The 20,265-nt window shown below is 34.0% G+C and overlaps 2 protein-coding genes across 2 annotated transcripts; one reads left to right on the top strand and one right to left on the bottom strand.

Annotated features, from left to right (window-relative positions):
* Nucleotides 1-285: 285 nt before the first annotated feature.
* Tep3 (Thioester-containing protein 3) lies at nucleotides 286-14,626 on the top strand. Its single transcript, XM_014231367.3, has 20 exons — nucleotides 286-1,005; nucleotides 6,680-6,857; nucleotides 6,923-7,401; nucleotides 7,571-7,901; nucleotides 8,024-8,212; nucleotides 8,365-8,459; nucleotides 9,405-9,516; nucleotides 9,656-9,802; nucleotides 9,858-9,981; nucleotides 10,052-10,189; nucleotides 10,246-10,653; nucleotides 10,735-10,866; nucleotides 10,954-11,372; nucleotides 11,454-11,801; nucleotides 12,601-12,778; nucleotides 12,840-13,195; nucleotides 13,261-13,436; nucleotides 13,508-13,631; nucleotides 13,703-13,856; nucleotides 13,932-14,626. The coding sequence occupies exons 1-20, from the start codon at nucleotides 878-880 to the stop codon at nucleotides 14,186-14,188; spliced, it is 4,473 nt and encodes a 1,490-aa protein (XP_014086842.3). The 5' UTR covers nucleotides 286-877; the 3' UTR covers nucleotides 14,189-14,626.
* LOC106615302 (protein CIP2A) lies at nucleotides 14,329-18,276 on the bottom strand. The gene is made up of 8 exons (XM_014231474.3): nucleotides 17,208-18,276; nucleotides 16,892-17,147; nucleotides 16,362-16,831; nucleotides 16,005-16,298; nucleotides 15,400-15,491; nucleotides 15,187-15,332; nucleotides 15,000-15,088; nucleotides 14,329-14,931 (listed from the first exon to the last, which is right to left on the bottom strand). Exons 1-8 carry the CDS (start codon nucleotides 18,129-18,131, stop codon nucleotides 14,638-14,640), a joined length of 2,565 nt encoding a protein of 854 aa, XP_014086949.2. The 5' UTR covers nucleotides 18,132-18,276; the 3' UTR covers nucleotides 14,329-14,637.
* Nucleotides 18,277-20,265: the final 1,989 nt, after the last annotated feature.

Genomic DNA, 20,265 nt, shown 5'->3' with positions numbered 1-20,265 from the left:
AGATATATATAGAGAAATATTCAAAAACGTTAGGTAATACCTTTCTTAGTTAAGTCAAATAAACTGACTTATTCAAATCATGGACTGAAACCACAATATGCAGATCGTCAAGTCATTCTGAACTTTCCAACCCGCAAGTTTCCACCGAAAAAAGCTTTCGTTGCACAGTAGCTGGCGTATATACTTACATAAGTAACTACTTTTAAAAAAGCTCAAGCAAACCATAGCTTACCCACATAGAAGCCAGTTTCGTTGCTAACACTTAACATGGTCAAAATCAGTATCGAAACGGAACGCAACAAGCGCGCAACACATGAATCCCCAAAAGCGCTAGCGCACAACAAAACGAGAGTGACGGAGTTAGTGATTACTAGTAAATGCGTAGAGAGTAGAGCAGTAGTGAATGTGAATATACATACCTATATATGTGTTACAAAATACGACCATTGCAAAATGTATGCAATTATATGTATTTAGTTTTATATACGTAACATATAATGAGGGGATGCAGGCAAGCGCATACTAATTAAGTCAATGAGATTGCCCAATATTAAAAAGGCAAATTGTGAATGGTGAATAAATCAATGAGCGTAGAAGTGATCGCATCATCGCATCAATTTACAACAACAACAAGCGTGCACGCTTAATATGTGCACACACACACTTACAATTACAGCACTGGCCGAGTATATTAGAAACAAAAACAAAGCACCGACCACACAAGCGTCAATAAGACATTAAAAACCCTAACAATAATTTAATGCAAAAACAATATAAACGTATATATATATATATACAATATATAATTACAACACCTACGTACAAGCATCGAGCATCGGTTGTAAACAACAACACTTGAAATAATTGCGATTAGTGAATGCAAAAACAACAAAAACAAAATATGTTATGTTATCAACGTAAAGCGTCGCTGAACTGCTTCACCTCTGTGCTCTTCGTCGTCATCGCAACGCTGCTGCATTGGACACAGTTGACCGCTGGTCAGGGGTTAGTAAATTATTTGACCCAACATCAACCGTATATGTACTTCTGTCGGCTTATGTGTATGAGTTAGCAGTGTGTAACAAAAATGCAAAAGAAGAAAGTGAATGAATGTGTCGAGTGCTTGTTTGTTGAACAACTTGTTATGTATTGTAAGTGAGTGCACGTAGGTGTTAAAACTCACATTCGTATGGCCAAATGAATATATGTAAGTCGAGTTGTGAACTTTGTTGTTACAGCTGCTAGCCAAATAACATCGAAATTAGTCACTTGTTGAGTTTTTCCATTTTTCTATTTGTTCTTCCTAACAAATTTGCAATGTGCACATTTCTCATATAGTGTCATTATTACGTATTCAGCATTGAGTCATTCTAAGGTTTTACAAAATATCGCATACCTTGCTTGTTGGCTGATTTTTGGTTATGAAGTGATCTCATACGGAGCGCAGCACCTCGCATTGTATACAACAGTTCGGCTTTTGCAGCACACTTTGGCGAAACAAAAGACTTAAGCGACGAACGAGCACAACAAAAATACAAAAAAAAAAATTAAAAAAAAAACATAAATAAACGTAAGAAAACGCAAATGAAACAAATGCAGAAAAATAAAAACTGAAAACATTGAATTCGACTAAAGTTCTTAGTAGACTAGGGTTTATGAATCGGGCGAGATTGAAGCTGGGTTATACTACCCCAAAACTTAAAATTAAATTGCCACAAGCTAAAATTAAAAACACAAGTTGTGATGTTTTGCAAACGTAATATTTATTCAATACAATTTATAACAAGTCTCCGATTAAGATTATACAAGTACCATGATTGAAGCAGTTTCGAAAGTGATATGCAATGCCTGATTAAAGCATAAAACTATCTAGATGTACTGCTATGAAGTGCAGCCTCTTTCAGGGAGGTGAGCACTCACTCCAACAGCAGTGCGGCAATACTAGCGCTAAGCTCGCTAACTGTAAACTCAAAGCTGGTCAAGGAGTGTCTGTCCTCACTAGAAATAGTATCAAACTACTTCATCATCAGACTCGTTTGGGTGCCTAGTCATAGCGGAATCAATGGAAACTGCAAAGCCGATGAGCCAGCCATATGGGGCATCCTTGTCCCGCTCACTTCGAAATGAGACTGAGTTGGGTCTCCATTAGTGTTTTGCGTTCCAGTACTGAACCAATGATCCTTGCGTGTGCTTAGCAGGCGCTGTTCAACGACCAGCTCCTGTGCGACTGCGACATCCTTTTGCCTAGAGTAGAACGAAGTAGATCGACTGAAATACTTGTCCTCAGCAAAGTTCATATTGCCGCAATCGTAGGAGTTCTTATTGGATACTATAATATATTATATAACTAAAAATCTTGTCGGACGGTAGTGGTCAAAATTGTATGGAAGAAGATGAGGTGGAAACATACAGACACTTTCTTCTCAATTCGGTATTCGTACTTTATACGCTTTATCAATTTGTAAGGGTCGGTTAGGGTAGACCTCTTAACCTAACCTAACCAAACCTTATCGGCTTCTAAAAATGTTAACGTTTTTTTCTCGAAACACTGCTGTCAGAGTCTGCGAGAAAAGTTTCTCCGAAACGACCGAACCGATTGACTTGAAATTTTCACACGAATTTTTTAGACACATTTGTCAAATGATGATCGTAGGAATTATATTTTTTATTATTAATTTCGAATTTTTAGGCCACGCTGAAATGTAAATTGTTTTACAAAAATCATCTTTCTTTTTGTGAAATGTCTAAACTTTGACTAGTTCTTTTACCATAACCTGTATTAATCTATAATTATGATACAACCTTTTGATTTTTGGATTTGTATTAGTTTTTAGCCGAAAAATCTTCGTCACATCCAACCACCTATTCTCGGAGGTCCTGAGGAGGTCGGTTTTTCAAACTGAATTACCGATTTTTAAAATACATTAAATTCTGTAAATGTACATTATTTTTCATTATGTATTAAAAAAAATGCCTCTTCAAAAAACGTACAAAAAAACGAGGTAGGGTAAATGATATAACCCCATAAAAACTATCAACTACCGTTGATGGTCAAAGTTTTTTAACTAACATTTGTCGAAGATAATATGATTGTTGCACTGTCCACTGCATAAGAAATGAGAGAGAGAGCTATAACTCGCTATAAGACTAAAAAGATATAGTCGTATAGGACATCCATGTGTTCGGAAGTGATGGTACATCTGTTCGGCTGAAGTTTATGAAGTTTTATACCTTTGAATAAATTACTCGTACAGATGGTGATTCTATCATTCTGCTAATGATTATTCAATTAACTTGAAGCTTATGCGTTTCGTCAACTAGTTCAAAATAGAGACCTCTCCCTCTATCTATACAATTTTACGTAACCAAGTTATTTATTTTTATTTTTATTTTTTATTTTTTGAATATTTTTATGAAATTGTTATTGAAGTGCTATATACGCCTACATGTTGAATTAAAAAAACAACAGCAACCACAAACTATGCGCAAAGAAGTCATTGAAACTTGTCTTTAATGGGAATGTGTATACTTTATTTTTATAATTGCAAATATAATGAAATCCATGTAGGTTTATTTTAAATAAACGCATACAAGTATCATACTACATATTTCAGCTAAAATAATTTTACGTAATTAACTGAAGTGCAAAAAGTTATGAGCATATTTATATATAATATAGAAATAAATATATATTGTTATTAATAAATATGTATTATGGTATATTATTTCTATTTTTCCATGTGTTTCCTTTTCTATGGTTTTGTACTCACATACAGATTATACACAAATTCATATATGTATATAGGTATAATGGATTTTCTACCATGCATAGGGTATATTAAGGTTGCCACGAGGTTTGTAACACCCGAAAGGAAACGTCGGAGGAAACGTCCTAAGGAATCTTTTATATTTATTAAGAATATTATAGCTTCGGTGCAGCCGATGTCAACGTTTTTTCTTGTTATTAAAAAAATTGATGAAAATTATGTAATTTTATGTACCCTATACACTCACAAACCCGAAATTGATTATTAACTTTAATTGGCCATAACGATTTCTTTCTCTTCGCACAGAGTTTGCAAAGCTTGCAATTTTACTCTTTTCAGTAGGAAACATAATTAATTTCTTCTCCTTTTTACACAAGATAATGATAATCACAACGTTTATGACTGTTTTGGCTAAAACCATTTTTGTTGATTGTTAATTAATTATGTATACTATATGTAGATATTTATTTTCTAGCTTTTTAAATATTTTATTTATTGAAATATTTGTAAAATGTCTAATAAAATTATATTTAGAAAAGCACTTTATAAGTAACTTTAACGCTTGACCTAAATGTATTTTTGTAATCCGCATATCTCATAAGAGCGAGTAGACAAACAAACATACAACTGTATGTAAATACCTGCAAAAACGTAACTATTGACTGTTAGGATTTATCTTTACCATTTCCGAACAATCCCACACGTTCTGTTCGCATTTTCTTACCGGCTGCTTCCTACATACATAATTATTTTGTAGTTACTCACATACGTACAAGCGTATACGATATATGTTTGTATACCTATATTTAAGTAGAAAAACGCCAGCGCTTTGTCTACTATTACGAGTGGCAACTAATCTGACCAAAAATGTTGACGAGTCATAGATATGTCCAGTTAGAAGACCGCTAAAAGCTGCAAAGAAAACAAGTACAGACAGCAATCCCATACATATGTACATTTAAGTAGATAAATAGCAAAAAATATTGCTATAAAATGTACATATGTATGTATGTATTGCAGACTGGAATTTAGCACACACAAAAAAGTAATAATTAAATGCGTTTCCTTTTGGTATTGCTGTGGGAAAAATATTTTTTAGTGAAAAAGCAGCTTAATTAAACACCTAATAAAACTTTAGCGTTACAAATATAATGTGTGTACTAGGGTGGCACGTTTTTATTCAACTGATTTTAGGATAAAATAGGCCAGTCGATCTGTATCTCAGCTATATGCTATAGTGAAATGATAAAATATAAAAGTTCATTTTATGTCGCAGTTATATGCTATAAAGGTCCGATCTAAACAGTATATTCAGAGATTGCAGCGTAGCCTTGAATTATAATACATGCCGAATTTCCCAAAGATATCTTATTAAATAAAAAAATTGTCTATACACACACTCGATTTTGATCATGCAGTTTGTAATGCAGATATGTATATACTATAGTGGTCCGATATCGTTGCTTTCGATAAATGAGTAGCTTTTTGGAGAGAAGAGGACGTGTGCAAACTTTCAGATTGATATTTCAAAAACTATTTAAAGGCAGGCGGACTGACAGACGGATGTGGGTAAATCGACACAGTTCGCCACGTTCAACATTGCTCTGACGTTTCCTTCTGGGTGTCACAAACTTTATGGCATACTTTATATACCATGTTCAGAGTATTAATAATATTTTGCTGCAACTGTTTGAAAAGTAACGCGACAGTAGCAGCTAAAAATAAATAAATCGTTTGACGCCAACTTAATCACATTTCTTCGGCAAATATTTTCTTCTTGTTTGGAAATATATCAATTTTTTTAGCATTTTCTATACGATGTACGTTATTTGTTTTTGGACGATATAAATTTATAAAAATTATTTTTAAGTCTAAAAAGCAAGTCTCTAACACCGCAAATATCTACTTAACTCCATGTATATACCTTCATTAAAGTAATAATATTTATTTCATTTAAAAAAATAAATGCATAATGATCATTATAATGATTGCTTAACCATGTGAACAACAATTTGTACATGCAGATGCCCAAGATGCATATGTCAGTGTTCACATCGCGCACAATTGTGATAAATATTATATTTATGTATATACCATATGTGGCTACTTCCGCTTCCGTGGAGACTTTTATTGTGGCAATTTTAATTTACATTTGCAATATAAAACAAAATGTAAAATGCACATGTATATAAGCATACATATATTCTATGATGTTATCCAACCATGGAAGAGGTCCACAAGTTTTAAGCCAACCTCTGTTAAGAAAATTTACGTTCGCTTTGTCATTATCTTTTAAGTGTATGTTCACCGTTAAAACGTTTTGAGTTAACGCGATCTCCGACGGACGGCGCTAAAAAAGGCCCTCTATTGCTTCAGTTATCCCGGCTTTTCGGTGGATGAAACATCAAAAAAAAAATTCTTCACTAGAAGATATAGTCAAAAAAAAAAATTGAAAAATAAATAATTTAAAAAAAAATTAAAAATAAATAAATTAAAAAAAAAATAAACAAATTAAAAAAAACTGTTAAAATGACGACATTTAAAAAGGGTGGTTCTTACTCAAAACTTTTGTCGTTTTTTGTCTGACAAAATTCGATTCTTAATCAGATCAAAAAACTTGTAGATTCCTTATAAGATACCCAACAAAAATACGTTGACAAAATTCGGCTTATATTTCCTCTAAGTAAAGATTAGTCATGGTTCGAGTATATATATTTTTTTTCGTATTATTGCTCGAGTTTGCAGTTCAAAGTCCTTACGTCGAATTTGCTGAATAAGTTTTTGAGGTTTTCTGTATAAAAAAATCACTCGGTTTTTTGTAAACGTAACTCCTTTTAACTAGGTTTAAATAAACATTAAAAGTATTTAAATTTTGTTTATTTTGTTTATTTTGTTTATTTGTTTTGCTACAGTACTTATTCAATAATTGCGCCGAACACGCTGCGACCCAACTCACAATACCATGTAGCGGTGAGTGTACATAAATCGCCCGAACCGGTCAAAGTGAAATTGGGTATAATAGGTAGCAGTTATACCGATTTTAAATTTGCCGAAGTGCGACCGTACTCCACGGAGTTGGTGTATTTTGAGGTAAATAAACAAACTTAACTTTTTTATAATTTATCACAATATAGTACCTTTAATCTGAACATTAGATACCAGCACTAAAACGTGATCGCTACAACTTAACGGCTGAGGGCCTCAGTGGCGCCATATTCACCAACGAAACGCAGCTTAACTTTGACTCAAAGCAATTCACAGTATTGGTGCAAACCGACAAAGCAATTTATCGGCCTGGTGATTTGGTGCATTATCGTGTGCTGGTATTGGATGCCAATTTGAAGCCAGCACGAAATACCGGGCGTGTACATCTAGTAATACGAGATGCTGGCGATAATATCATACAAAACTATAGAGATGTACGCTTAACAAATGCCGTTTATAGCAATGAGCTACGTTTGTCCGACTATCCGAAAATGGGTGAATGGTCACTGCATGTTGATGTGATGGAGGAGTCACACAGAGGCACTTTCGAGGTAGTTGAATATATACTGCCGAAATTCGTTGTGGACATAGACACAGCGAAACACGCGATCTATAAAGATGGCAAAATTCGAGCCAACGTCAAGGCAAAGTATGTAAACGTATTGTCGTAAAATTGTAACGCAAAAGAACACCGCAAAAGCCAACCGCCATTTGAAATTTGCACTTATTTATTACATTAAAAAATCGATAGTTTGATTGTGTTCTTTTGCAACTCGTTTAATAAAGATGCGACCAATACAAAATTCGTATCTTTCTAGTTATGCCTTTGGTGAACCAATTAAAGGCGAGGCTACACTCTCCATTTACCCAACCTTCTTCGGTTCGTTGCAGCCGTTCGTTAATGATTTGATTACGAGGAAAGTGGTGCCCATCGATGGCAATGCCTTTTTTGAATTCGATATCCGAGATGAGCTTAAACTGAAGGAGGATTACGAACGCGAGTACTTGTTGGATGCCTTAGTTGAAGATAAGTCCACAGGTTCGGTGCAGAACTACTCTACTGTGATAACCGTACATTTAGATGCTTACCGTGTTGAGACTGTACGAATTCCTAGCTATTATATACCTGGTGTGCCATTTGAGGTGACGGTAAGTAAATACAAATGGGAGTGCTCACAATCAGCACAATATAGTCTATAAGCATTAACACATTAATAACGGCACTGAAAATATTGTATGTATATATATATATATATTATATTTTATTTTAGGCAAAAGTTGTACGCAATGATGGTGCTCAACTTAAAGACTTTCCACCCGAGACGATCGCATATCTAACTAATGTCTATGGTAGTAGTGAAATGTACAACAAAACTGCATACGGTATAAATACGAATGGTGAATTCAAAATGAAATTTACAGTGCCAGAGGGTGATAAGGATGAATATCATTCCGTAATTGTAAGTTGTGAGAAGAAAGCGATGGAAAGAAGGCGGTTTAGAAACTAAAATAGTTTGTAGAAATGATTACTGATTCAAAGATGTATTCATATATGTAGAAATCTCTATTTTCGAATTTAGCAGAATTTCACATTCAAGTTTCCTCTCCATAGGTGAACTATATTGGCATTATCACGGACGTTGGGAAAATACCACGTAAACACTTGCATAGCAAACACTACATCACCGCAAAAATATTGAATGACAAGTGAGTAAAGAGATACTAATAAAATCCATTGAAAATATCATAAGAAATATATATTTATACTAATAAGTGTTTTATAAAACTGATCGGTTTGTTCTTTAAGGGCATATCTAGTATAACAGCTTAAAAAAGGTCGCTTTTTGGGAATTAAAAAAAAAACTACGGTATCGATTGTTTTGAAATTTTCATAGCGTACTTAAACATATTTCAAGAGAACATAGTGAAATTTTTAAAAAACTAAAAAAATAATAGTTTCTAAGTTCTACGAGATCTCCGATGGCGCTTAAAAAACGCTAAAAAACAAGATTCTCCGTCCTTCTACTTGGATGAAACCTAAAAACAAAAATGTTTCGTTAAACTTAAAAATATTCTCCCTACAAAAAAAAAATTGTATTGACAAAATTGCGGCGCTTTTTAAAAAAAAGTTGAATCTTTCCCCAAATTTTGCTCGCTTTCGGCCGGCCAAAATTTGATTATGATTTTGATCAAAAAACCGATATAGAATTATATGCAGTACATGCAGACAATTTCTTGATGATCGGAACATTTTTGAGTTATCACTGCAAATTCGAAAAAAGCTGTTTAAAAATGAACTTTGGCAGCTGATTGCACTGAGCGTTTACTCTTTAAATGGCTGTAACCCAAAAACTATTTGAGATATCGATTTGAAATTTGTTGAAATATGTTATTTTTAAAAGTATATGGTAAACTATGAAACTATATTATGAAAAACTATCGATATTTTCAAAATTTCACTAGGTGTGTGTGCCCGATAAGTTTGAAGATAGCCAAAGTGATTTTGGATATTTTTAATATTTGTTAGGCGTATATATAAGCTGCTTATTATTAGACAAAACACAAATAAATTTTGATATTTTTTAAAAATTGAGCTCTGAACTTTCGTAATTTTATTTTTGCAACTGCTGACTTTTTTTGTTATTTCTTAAGGTCTATGATAAATCAGGATGTCGCTGTAGCTGTACGTGCCAATGAACCGATGAAGTATTTTGTGTATCAAATTGTAGGGCGGGGCGATATTATAACAACACATGCTGTACAGGTAATATCTTTATTTACATATAGTATATATCGATATAAAATTGAGTAGTATTCATTTTAAAAAGTTCAATTATTTTTTAATATAGTATATTTTTTAAAAACATATGAAATAAATTAGTAATAAAATAAACTTTTGTTAGGTGGATAACAGTAATTATCATACTTTTAAATTTTTGGCCACATTCGCTATGCTGCCGCGCGCCAAACTTCTCATCTATATGGTGGTAAATGGGGAGTTTATCTATGACGAGCAAGTGATCGAGTTCGAGCACACTTTGTTAAACAATGTGAGTAAAAAATTGAAAATTGCGATAATTTTTTAATTATCAATTTCGTTGCTAGGTGCAAGTGGAAGCGCCACTTAAAGCGCCGCCAGGCCAAGACATCGATATAACAATCACCACAAAACCATACTCGTATGTCGGACTAATGCTCGTTGATCAAAATGCGGCAAATATAAGAAAAGGTAAGCGATTGTTTATCTATTTTAACCCAGCTCAACTTATCTACATATGGTACATAATTGGGCATTTTAGGCAACGATTTTAGTTATGAAGGGCTAATGGCAGCATTAAACACTTATGAATTGCGCGATGTCAATACACAACGCGGTTCGCCTGGCAAAGAATCGGGCGTTATCACAATGTCGAATGCAGATTTCATAATAGAAAAAGGTAAGCACCTTGCAGTTAGTATGTATTATTAAAATGAAACATTTCGTACATTTCAGAACCGGAAACCACACCGAATTTACTGCATGACTATGATGATGACGACAATAAGTTGACTACAATACGAAAGACTGATATAGGGCCAGCACATCATATCGAAGTAAACACTTTGGCACCGGGCAAGGGTCGTTACGCTTTCTCCTATACACCCAAACCTTATTGGCATAATCCGCGCATATATTTGATGCATGAACCGGCTGACACTTGGCTCTTCCTAAACATGTCGGCGGGTAATGAAGGACGCACGACCTTACATCGTCGTATACCTAGTTCCATGACTTCATGGGTGCTGTCCGCATTTTCATTAGATCCAATAACCGGTTTGGGTTTGACGAAATCGTCGAAATTACTACAGTCATATAAGGAATTCTATATTACCACCGAAGTGCCATATTCGATTAGAAAGGGTAATGCGATACTGCATACATCCATACATTTGTATTTTTAATTATATCTAATTTGCTTATCTTGAACTTATTTTTACGTAGGAGAGACCATCGCTTTGCCAATCGTTATCACCAACAATAAGAATACCGATTTGGACGTGGAAGTGACGTTTTACAATACCGCACAGGAATTCGAATTCCCACCACTCAACAGTAACGGCGATCCCACACCAAGTAAATAATGCACATCAATTTCCAATATACTTTTGCGTGCAACAACGCACTTACCGCAAAATTTTCTAAACATCGTCTTCATTGCAGAAATCGAATTATATAGAAGTCGTAAAGTACGTGTGCTAGCGCAATCTGTGAAGCCCGTCGCTTTTATTGTAAAGCCCAAACGTGTCGGCGCCATTAATGTTAAGGTTGTGGCAAACGCTCAGCTGGCTGCCGACACGATTGAAACGACACTACTTGTCGAATATCCCGGCGCAACGGAAACTGTTAATCACGGTTTCCTCTTTGAGCTCAGCTCAAGTCCACAGACCAAAACGAACATCACCGTCAAGGTGCCACGAAATGCAATTGCCGACTCAACCAAAATACAAGTGACTGCCGTCGGTGATGTTATAGGTAGTTTGCTGGGCAATATAGAGCATTTGATAGTGCTGCCTACGGGTTGTGGCGAACAGACCATGGTGCATTTTATGCCCAACCTCTTGGTGCTCCGTTATCTGCAGGTAATAATAACATCGAAAATATACTTTTACTTACTTTCAGGACTTATTTACATGAATTTTAAATTAAAATATTCATTTTAGCGTATTAGCCAATTGACTCCCGCCATTGAACAGCGTATCAAACGCAATCTGGAAGTGGGCTATCAGCATTTGCTCTACTACCGACACATGAACGGTGCTTTCAGCGCTTTTGGTATAGAGGAGAAGCGGGGCTCTACGTGGCTAACCGCCTATGTGGCACGTGCGTTGCGGCAAGCAGCACCGCATATTTATGTGGATGAAGCGATTGTGAAAAGTGCTTTGGAATATTTAGTTAGCGCACAAAATGCTGATGGCGGCTTCGAAGAGAGAGGAGATGTATTTGAGGATTTCGGTGATGGTGGTTTGAGCTTAACGGCATTTGTAACATTAGCCTTTATGGAGAATTTGGTAAGTGAAATGAAGAGTTTGATTAGCAAAGAGTAACAAAATTCCAACCAAAAAAAAAAAAAATTATAGTTAAAAAAAACATTTTAGTTAAAAAATAATAATAAAAAAAATTTAATTCAATTAAAAAAATAGTTAAAAATAAAAATTAATAATAAAATTAAAAAATAATAATTTAATAAATTAATAAATAATAAAATAAATAATTTAAAAAAAAAGTATACTAATTTAAATAATATATAATTAAAAAATCACAAAAAAATAGTTTCAAATATAAAACGAAATAGAAAAAAATAATAATAAAAATAAAACAAATAAAAATAAATAAAAACAAATAAAAATAAAATAAATAAAAACAAATAAAAATAAAATAATAAAAATAATTAAAAACAAACAAAAATAAAAATAACTATATAAAAATAAAAAAATAATTAAAAAAATTAAAAATAAAGAAATTGTACATAAATAATAATTAAAGAAAATAAATAAAAACAATAAATAGTTTAAACAAAAATATTATTTTAACGGTATTCATATGTGTACATATCAGGGCTCTTAAAATTATTTGAATACAAGCAGCCTTTGATTTTTGCCATTTCGTTTTTGAGCGAACGCTTATTTTTCAAATAGTCCAAAACGAACGGTTAACCGAATAGTCGACAACTTACGACTATCCGGATATTGCATATCGAATATTATTATTTAAATATTGCCCTATCCGGTTAGTCGATTAGTTGAATACCAAACGCTCTAGTGCATATGCATACGATCAAATAAATTTGAATACTTTTTATTTCTACAGAAATCTTACCCTGAGTACACGAACCTACTTAACAAGGCTTTAGACTACCTAACTCGTGGTCTGGACAATTCGAACGATTTGCATGCGACCGCCATTGGTACTTATGTGCTGTCGCGTGCCAATCACAACTCCAAAAGCGCTTTTCTGCAACGGCTTGATGCAATGGCCGTCAATGAAGGTTTGTACATCGATGCAACTGTTCCACATTTTCACCGACTATTAACGGTGATTTCTTTTAGATGGCAAAAAGTGGTGGAATAAAACAGCACCAACCGCCGAAGGACCCTCACCCTGGTACAATCGCACACGTTCAGTCAACATTGAGATCACATCATATGCTACGCTCGCGTTGCTCGAAAACAACTTGATCGGCGACGCTTTGCCAGTGCTCAAATGGCTGGCGGATCAGCGTAATGCATTCGGTGGTTTCATCTCTTCGCAAGATACTGTGGTCGGCATACAAGCGCTGATGTCTTTTGCCGAACGCTTTTCGAGTCAAGCGAATAATGTGCAGATCAGTGTCCAGTATGGACAGGGTGCCGAGACAACGCTTAATGTGAATGCGCAGAATTCGCTGGCGCTGCAAAATTACGAGGTGAGTTTACAATTGAATTATGGTCTACATATTTCAAACATATACACAAAATTATTTCGGAACAGCTACCCAATACCATAAAAAATCTAACCATATCGGCTACAGGGCGTGGCATGGCGTTCGCACAATTAAGTTACACTTACAATACGAATGTGACAAGCGCGTGGCCGAGATTTGTGTTAGATCCGACAGTGAATCGTAACTCACATTCGGATTATTTGCATTTATCGGCTTGTGCTAGGTGAGCATTTAAAAAGTACACCCAATTTTTTTATGATTTCATAACAATTTTTTTTTTTTTCCGTTTTTTAGTTTTGTGTCCGTAGAGGGTGATGCTAGTCGCTCTAATATGGCAGTAATGGAAATATATTTACCCAGCGGCTTTGTGGTCGACACCGAAACACTGCCTACCCTGGAATCCAGCGAAAGAATTAAGGTAACAAGCGCAGTATATTTTTATTACTTTCCAGCTATCAAAATTAACCATATATTTTATCGAATTTCCAGCGTGTGGAGACGCAACGCCGTAACACAGTCGTCGTAATTTACTTCGACTATTTGGATAGACGGGAGGTTTGTCCAACTTTGCATGCTTATAAAACTGTAAAAGTAACCGGTCATCAGCTGGTGCCAGTAGTCATGTACGACTACTATGATAATGGTGAGAACACAAACTCAATATTCTAATACGTACATATATTGGTCGATAAATAATTATATACTATATCGTACGCAGCTCGTCGCGCGCGTCAATTTTACCGTGCGCCAAAATCCGTTGTTTGCGATATATGCGAGTACGCCAACTGTGGCACGCTCTGTGAGAAAGCGGAGAAGCGCGCATCTCGTCCCATCAGTGGCAGTGATGGCGATGTGGAAAGAAGATCTGGCAACGCGGCTGCGCGCAGCATAGCCTCAGCGCTCTTGCTGCTAACGCTGTCAGTGCTTGCAGCAAAATTTAACATAATTTTTAATTTAATTTGCAATATATACTAATTTTACAAAACAAAAAAAAAAGAAACAAAAAACACAAAGCTTTAACAATTACAACGTAACAAAAAGTGATACTAAACAGTGTGCGGTGCTGTCCATAGAAGCACATTTGCAAACATTTTACAAAACATTTGGGAGTCATATAAGGTATGCATGTTAAGAATGTTGTTAAAATTTATTTTGACAGATTAATATATATATATATAAAAATGTAAATGAAATATGTGCATTATTACATTGCAAAATCGAATATGCAAAAGTAATATATGTATGTATATGTACTATTAAAATGTTAACTAAATATGTACTTAGTAATATAAGCGCCGAACTACTATTGTAAAAACAATTTCTAACACCGAAAATTTCGCACAACTTTCACTCTCTCCGTACTTTCTATACAGAAAGGAATAAATATTTCTAATAATACTAAACCTAATCAAATTTTCTTGGATTTACGTTTTTCGTTTTGGTTTTTTACTTTCCATTAAGCTCATAATAGTTTTACGCAACTCTTCTGTTTCACTCAGCTCCAACTCGTAATTGCGTATTTGCTCATTTTTGTCCTGGATTTGCGCCTCCAACACGGATATAACGTCGTCGGATTTCTTCTTTGCCTCTTTCTGCTCTTCGTAAAGCTTGTGTGTTTTGCTCAATTCGCGTTCACGTTCTTCAATAAGACGTGATTTTTCTTTGATATCTAGTTCGAAGGCAACGATCGACTTTTTCAACTTTTCTATGCGTGTTGCCTAAAGTACGACAAACAAAAAGACAATTTTATTCAAAAATTTCAAAAACGAGAATAATTAATATTTACATTTTCTCGGGTATTGGTTTGCATTTTCTCCAATTCCTTTGTCTTTGTTTTCAGTTCCTCCTTCAGCTCGCCATTCTCCTTTTGCAATACTAGAAAATGAGTTTTGATGAGTTTTTAAATTAATTAATTATTAACAAGAAATATGATATATATATATATACATATGTACATATGTTTCCTTTATTACCTATAACTTCGGAGACTTTAACGGTCAAGCGCTTTTCGCTTATTTGCAACGACTCCGATTGTTCTGACAACTTTTTCATCAAACTCGCCAAATTGTGTTTCAGATTGTCTTTTTGCTGTTTCAAATCTTGACATTGTGCTTGTAAGCTGTGAACGAGTGTGCAGATATACATTAAATAACAGTTATTATTTACATTACGTTAGTTTAGCTTACCCCTCTTGACTGACGTGCAGCTCAAAATTCATCATTTCATACTTTTGCAGCTCAGCATTTTGCAAGTTGATGCGCTGTGTTAAATTTGTGATCTAAAACAAAAATATGAAAGAAAAAGATATTAAAAATATAAAAATATAAATGAATTTAAAATATATAAAAATAAATAAAATATAAAAATAATATAAAAAATAAATAATAAAAAATAAAAATAATATAAAAAATACATAAATAATAAAAAATAAAAATAATATAAAAAATACATAAATAATAAAAAATAAAAATAATATAAAAAATACATAAATAATAAAAAATAAAAATAATATAAAAAATACATAAATAATAAAAAATTATTATATAAAAAACAAACAAAAAAAAAAAAATAAAAATAATAAAATAAAAATAATAAAATAAAAATAAACGGAAAAAAAATTAAAAAGGTTTATAGAAATATATAAAATAAAAATATCAAAACATATAAAAAAAATAAAAAACAATTTTAAAAAAATTTTAAAAAATAAAAACAAAATTTTAAAATTTTAGAAAAATAAAAGATTGTAACAAGAGGAAATTCGATACTCATAACCTAACAAAAACAAACTTACCTCTTCACTAGCGATTTCCAAACGTCTTTGCATGCAACTCTCAGAACAGCTAAATATTTCACTTTTGTAATTGAATAACTCAATAATTTGTGACATTGCGACATTCTGTAACTGATTGTTACGATGCGCGCTGCTTATCAGTTCAATAAGCGCATTTAGACGTTCTTCCATTTCCTTGCCCACAAACGTTTTGTGACTTTTCATTATAATATTCAACTTTTGCCACTGATCGCTGTCAGTTGTGGAGTTATTATTGCCAGCAACACCTTTGAAGGGTGTTAGTTTCGAGATATGCTAATGTTAAAAAATTCAAACATATATAAATAAAAAATAGGAGAAAGGTTTAAGAACACTTACATTTGCCACCGCTGCTTGTGGGAAACGTTCGAATTGCGAAATTTGAAAAACAGCGCCGCACACCTCCTCACTGCCACCGACCATGGCACGTGCCAATGCATTTTGTATGGTTGGAAATTGCAAGAGCGTGCAACATTTCTCAAAATACGCCTTCTTCGCCACACCCGCGAAATTGATTAATAACAGCAGGCAGTAGGTGTATTTTTCGATCTCCTCCGGTGTCGTTGCATTCAGTGGTATATCTGTTCGGCCATTGCTTATTAGCGGTGCAAACATTTTGTCAAAATATGACTCCGTTATACGCGATAAAACCAACTTTTCCGTCTTCGGGTGATGTAAGAGCGATGACAGCAGTTGAAGGATTACCGATATGTGTCGCGCGCTTGTCTCCGGTTTTTCAGATGTACTAATTAATTGCACGATGTACGAGGGATCACGGGCAATGCGTGCCGGTATCGACTCCTTAGGAACTGTTACAAAATTATATCAAATAAATAAAACGATTTAAATATTTTTAAAGATGTAAATACCCAATGTTATTAAACCATTTAGTAAATGCACAGTATCAACACCACATATATCGGAATCCAACCACTTGCCAAGCAGCTCAAATATTCTTGGCACATTCGAGTCCAGGCTTATTACATTTTCTTTGCCATCAATTTGAGGTATTGTGCTCAATTGTAAGATATAGCGTATCAGTCGGAAAATTAAGCTTAGGCATGCATGCTGTTGCTTGGAGATCTGCTCTTCTGCATCATCCATGAGACCACAGGATTCCAATTGCTGCAATTATACCGATTGATGTTATACATCAAACAAACAAATTTAAATAGAAGTACATACGTTAAGTAGACGCTCTACATCTTCACAATAATGTGTGTAGCTTAGCATTGAGCGATGTAGGCACGTGTGTGACTTGGAATCCAGTAGAAATTCTATTAAATGCTGTAAATATGGCACATTCCAACTTTTGATACATTCCTCAACTGTAGCAAATGTGGAACGTATAAATAGCTCCAAATCCTTTTGATTCGGCGCATGCGTATCTTCACTGAGTATTATCAACATTTTACTGGCCAGCATACCAAAACTTTGTATACGTTTCGTAAAATTTGAAATATTTACAGAACGTAAGAATAAAAACATCACCACAAAATTTTTGTAGCACAAATTGATTAACACAGACAGTGCCAACTGTGCCAGACTGTCCTCACTGTCCTCAGTGGCTTGATATATTAAATTTACAAGCTGTTCGAGTAGAACTATTAAATATGGTTCTTCCCAGCTTATTTGTATGCCATATGTTAAATCTTGCATGAGTGTTAATAATCTTTGAATCTTCTCTTGTCCATGCGAACGTTTAAGCACGAAAGATAAAAGCGGCACAAAACGAAAATCCTCCACTAATGCGCGGCGTGCTGTCAAATTTCGACTTAAATGTTGCAAAAGCGCTACGCAAGCCCAAAGTGCATCGGAGTCGGCAGCTAAATTGCCCATAACCGCATGCAAGTCTATGAATAGTTTGGATGTTTCCAACTGCAAAGGATTAAATAATTGTGGATGTACAGTTGTGCTAAGTAATGAAGCAGAGCGATTTAACAACGCTAATGATTCAATAGTTTGTTGGTTTCGGTAATTTGTGGCATGCGTACAAAAGTCTCGCACATAACTAAGTGCCTGCTGTGTGGCCGAATCATTTGTAGATTCACCTAATGTGGCCAGAGCTGCGGCAGTCACACTTCCATTTGCGTGCTTGGTAGGCGCCATCGGACGTTTTTGTTTGTATATTGAAAATATTGAAATATTGATAATCACTCTATAAATGTAAATAAAAAACACTAAATATGTACAATTCCAATCAAAATTCAAACAAAAGAACTATTCAATTATTAAATTTGCGCCAAGCTGTCAAAATTTTCAAACGATAGAATGGCAGACAAATGAAGATAATGCAGCTCTCACAGGGTGCCATAGTCAGAGAACGTATATTATATAATATACATTCTCTAATGTTGTTGACTTTTCATAAACTTTATAATAATTTATTTAATAGATAAACGTTGTTTAAAGCTACTTATATAGTAGATTAATCGTGTAATTAGAATTAATGCTTTAATTTTATCTTTACATATTATATATGTAGCACACAGAGTGTTTAATAGAAATGAAAAATAAACGTAAAGTAATTTTTATTTGTACTGTACACATTTTAACTGCTTTTGCTTCGTATTCGTTTAGAATTTGCCGGGTTAGACGAGAAAAAATACAAAGCATGCGTTCAGGCAGCAAAGACCATCCTTTTAGTATGCTAAACATAAAGTTTGGGTCCTATTTCCATGCATATGCATACGTAAGTACAATATATGCATGTGTTTATTTGTATGAATAATTAACGCTGCAGTTAACCCATCAAGAACTAGCTTTCAAGTTGATCACATAAACTACTTGTCAAAATTAATTTAAATCGACAGTCGGGATGTAAGCTACAAGCAACTTAATAATCAATAATATTGTGTAGTTCACTAAGTAATTTCGTTTGCTTAGTGCAATTTAAACACGATTTTTGTATTGAGTGCCGTGAACGGTCGCTTTAGACAAAGTTAAACTTTCAGCAATCTCTTGAGTTGTTATTCGACGATTTACATCAACCAACGACTTTATTTTATCCACATCGGCTTCAAGAGGCTTTTCTGGACGTGGTGCATCCTTCAGATCGACATTGCAACAAGATCAGCTGTTATCATCAAACGAAATTACTTAGTTAACGACCCAATACTAACAAGATACCGTCGTAATTAAAACCATTAAAAATTCTTAAAGTTTTTGCACGAAATAAATACTTTAACAGAAAGATGGAATGCCAAGAAAGAAAGGAGTTGAGAAATTCTATCTAAGTTGTACCAAAACAATTTTAAAGTATGGTATATTCAAAATCAAAATTATGTGCTTTTATGATAGCAATCCATGAATATAACGAAATATTCATATTGTCGACAACTGCATGCCATTTGTTTGCAAAATAATATAAAACTATTTAATTTAATCGGCAAGTTGCCACACAACTTGTATGGAAAAATTCATATCAAGACGACGTTCAAGTTCGAAAAGTGAGAGTGTAGTAGTAGAAAATTGTGAGTGTATTGCAACTTGAAAGCAATTTCTTGAAAGTGGAACGTCCGGGTAAGCGCATTGTTGGCATAGTGACTTCTATAAAAATAAAAATAGCCACGAACTAAATTTAAATAATTAAGGGGAGAAAACGTTCATGTGAATCAGACATTGTGAGATTAATGAATATGTGCATGCATATGTATATTGTTATACGAACGTATGGAAATTATAAAATAGCAGCAATGCACGGAGTATATACCATATATGTTATGTTTAAATAATAAATAAATATAAGAAAAGAGGCAGCGTTAAGTGTGGGTGGACATTACTTCTTTGAATATGCATACGGTATAACTTTCGAATTAACCGTTGCTTAAGAAGAGTGATCTGTTCAAAGCAATATATCAATTTGTAATGTTTACTATTTTCATTCCAAATGACCGTTAGTTGCATAAAACGATTATACTCTATGCCTGAATTATCCCGCCGGTATAAAATAGAATAAATCAGCAACACGTTTTCACACATTCACACATACATATGTATTTATTTAGCTCCACTCAAATTTAGACACATCTACATATGTACATACAAATGTTTGTATGTATATGCGACCGTTAATGCGCACATTTAAGCGCAATTTTAAATGATCTCAATTTATTCTTTTAGGTGTTAAATCTTTTGTCTCGGCGCATTCATTGCTAAATTCACTTATGTAAGTAGTGCGACTAGGCCGTCAGAGCGCCTTCGTAGGCAAAGTAATCATACTGGCATGTGTGTATGTGCGTGC

This window comes from Bactrocera oleae, chromosome 3 (genome assembly GCF_042242935.1).
Source record: "Bactrocera oleae isolate idBacOlea1 chromosome 3, idBacOlea1, whole genome shotgun sequence".
In the NCBI taxonomy this organism is placed as follows: domain Eukaryota; kingdom Metazoa; phylum Arthropoda; class Insecta; order Diptera; family Tephritidae; genus Bactrocera; species Bactrocera oleae.
The sequence above is the reverse complement of the archived record's forward strand: the minus strand, read 5'-3'. Positions and strand labels throughout refer to the sequence as shown.